At 61.9% G+C, this 987-nt stretch overlaps 1 protein-coding gene across 1 annotated transcript; it reads right to left on the bottom strand.

Annotated features, from left to right (window-relative positions):
• Positions 1-495: 495 nt before the first annotated feature.
• On the bottom strand, positions 496-630 carry LOC104292752 (vegetative cell wall protein gp1-like; the record flags this gene model as incomplete). The annotated part of the gene is made up of 1 exon (XM_009892166.1): positions 496-630. A coding segment is annotated over one exon (135 nt), but the record flags the coding sequence as incomplete, so codon positions are not given.
• Positions 631-987: the final 357 nt, after the last annotated feature.

Here is a 987-nt window from a genome sequence, read left to right as displayed (position 1 = left end):
ACGTGGATCGATGGAGACATGGATGGAGACGTGTGTGGATGGAGATGTGGATGGAGACAGGGATGGAGACATGGATGGATGGAGACATGGATGGATGGAGACATGGATGGATGGAGACATGGACGATAGAGACATGGACGGATAGAGATGTGGGTGGAGACATGGGTGGAGATGTGGGTGGAGACAGGGATGGACGGACACAGGGATGCATGGACGTAGCAGTGGATGGAGACGTGGGTGGATGGACACATGGGTGGACACGGGGTTGGGTGGACACAGGGTTGGATGGAGACAGAGTTGGATGGACATATATGGACACAGGGATGGATGAAGACATGGATGGGTGGAGACATGGATGGAGACGTGGGTGGAGACGTGGGTGGATGGAGACATGGATGGAGTCGTGGATGGATGGAGACATGGGTGGAGTCGTGGATGGATGGAGACATGGGTGGATGGAGGCATGGATGGATGGAGGCATGGATGCATGGAGACGTGGAAGGACACAGGGACGGATGGAGACATGGGTGCAGGGACGGAAGTAGGGGTGGTGGACGGTGGGATGGATGGACGTGGGGATGGACGTGGGGATGGATCCGTGGGCGGAGAGACGCGGGGACGGGTGTAGGGAGGGGTGCAGGGGTGGATGGAGGTGGGGATGGACGTAGGGATGGATGAACACAGGGAGGGATGGACCCGGGGGTGGATGGAGGGGTGGATGGAGACAGGGATGGAGGGAGGGATGGAGGGACAGAGGGACGGCCGTAGGGGTGGATGGAGGGATGGACGGGGACACGGATGGATATGGGGGTGGATGGAGACGGGGATGGGTGGACACGCGGGTGACGAGCGGCAGAAGTGGACACGTGCGTGGCCAGCGGGACAGGCGGACGGAGGCGTGGGCGGCCGTGCGGACGGAGGCGCAGCCGCAGGGACGCCGGGAGAGAGGCGCGGGACGGAGGGAGGGAAACGGCAGACAGGGGCGCG

Source organism: Charadrius vociferus, unplaced genomic scaffold, assembly GCF_000708025.1.
Source record: "Charadrius vociferus isolate BGI_N301 unplaced genomic scaffold, ASM70802v2 scaffold1419, whole genome shotgun sequence".
NCBI lineage: Eukaryota > Metazoa > Chordata > Aves > Charadriiformes > Charadriidae > Charadrius > Charadrius vociferus.
Note: the sequence above shows the minus strand (reverse complement) of the source record. Positions and strands in the feature narration are given on the sequence as shown.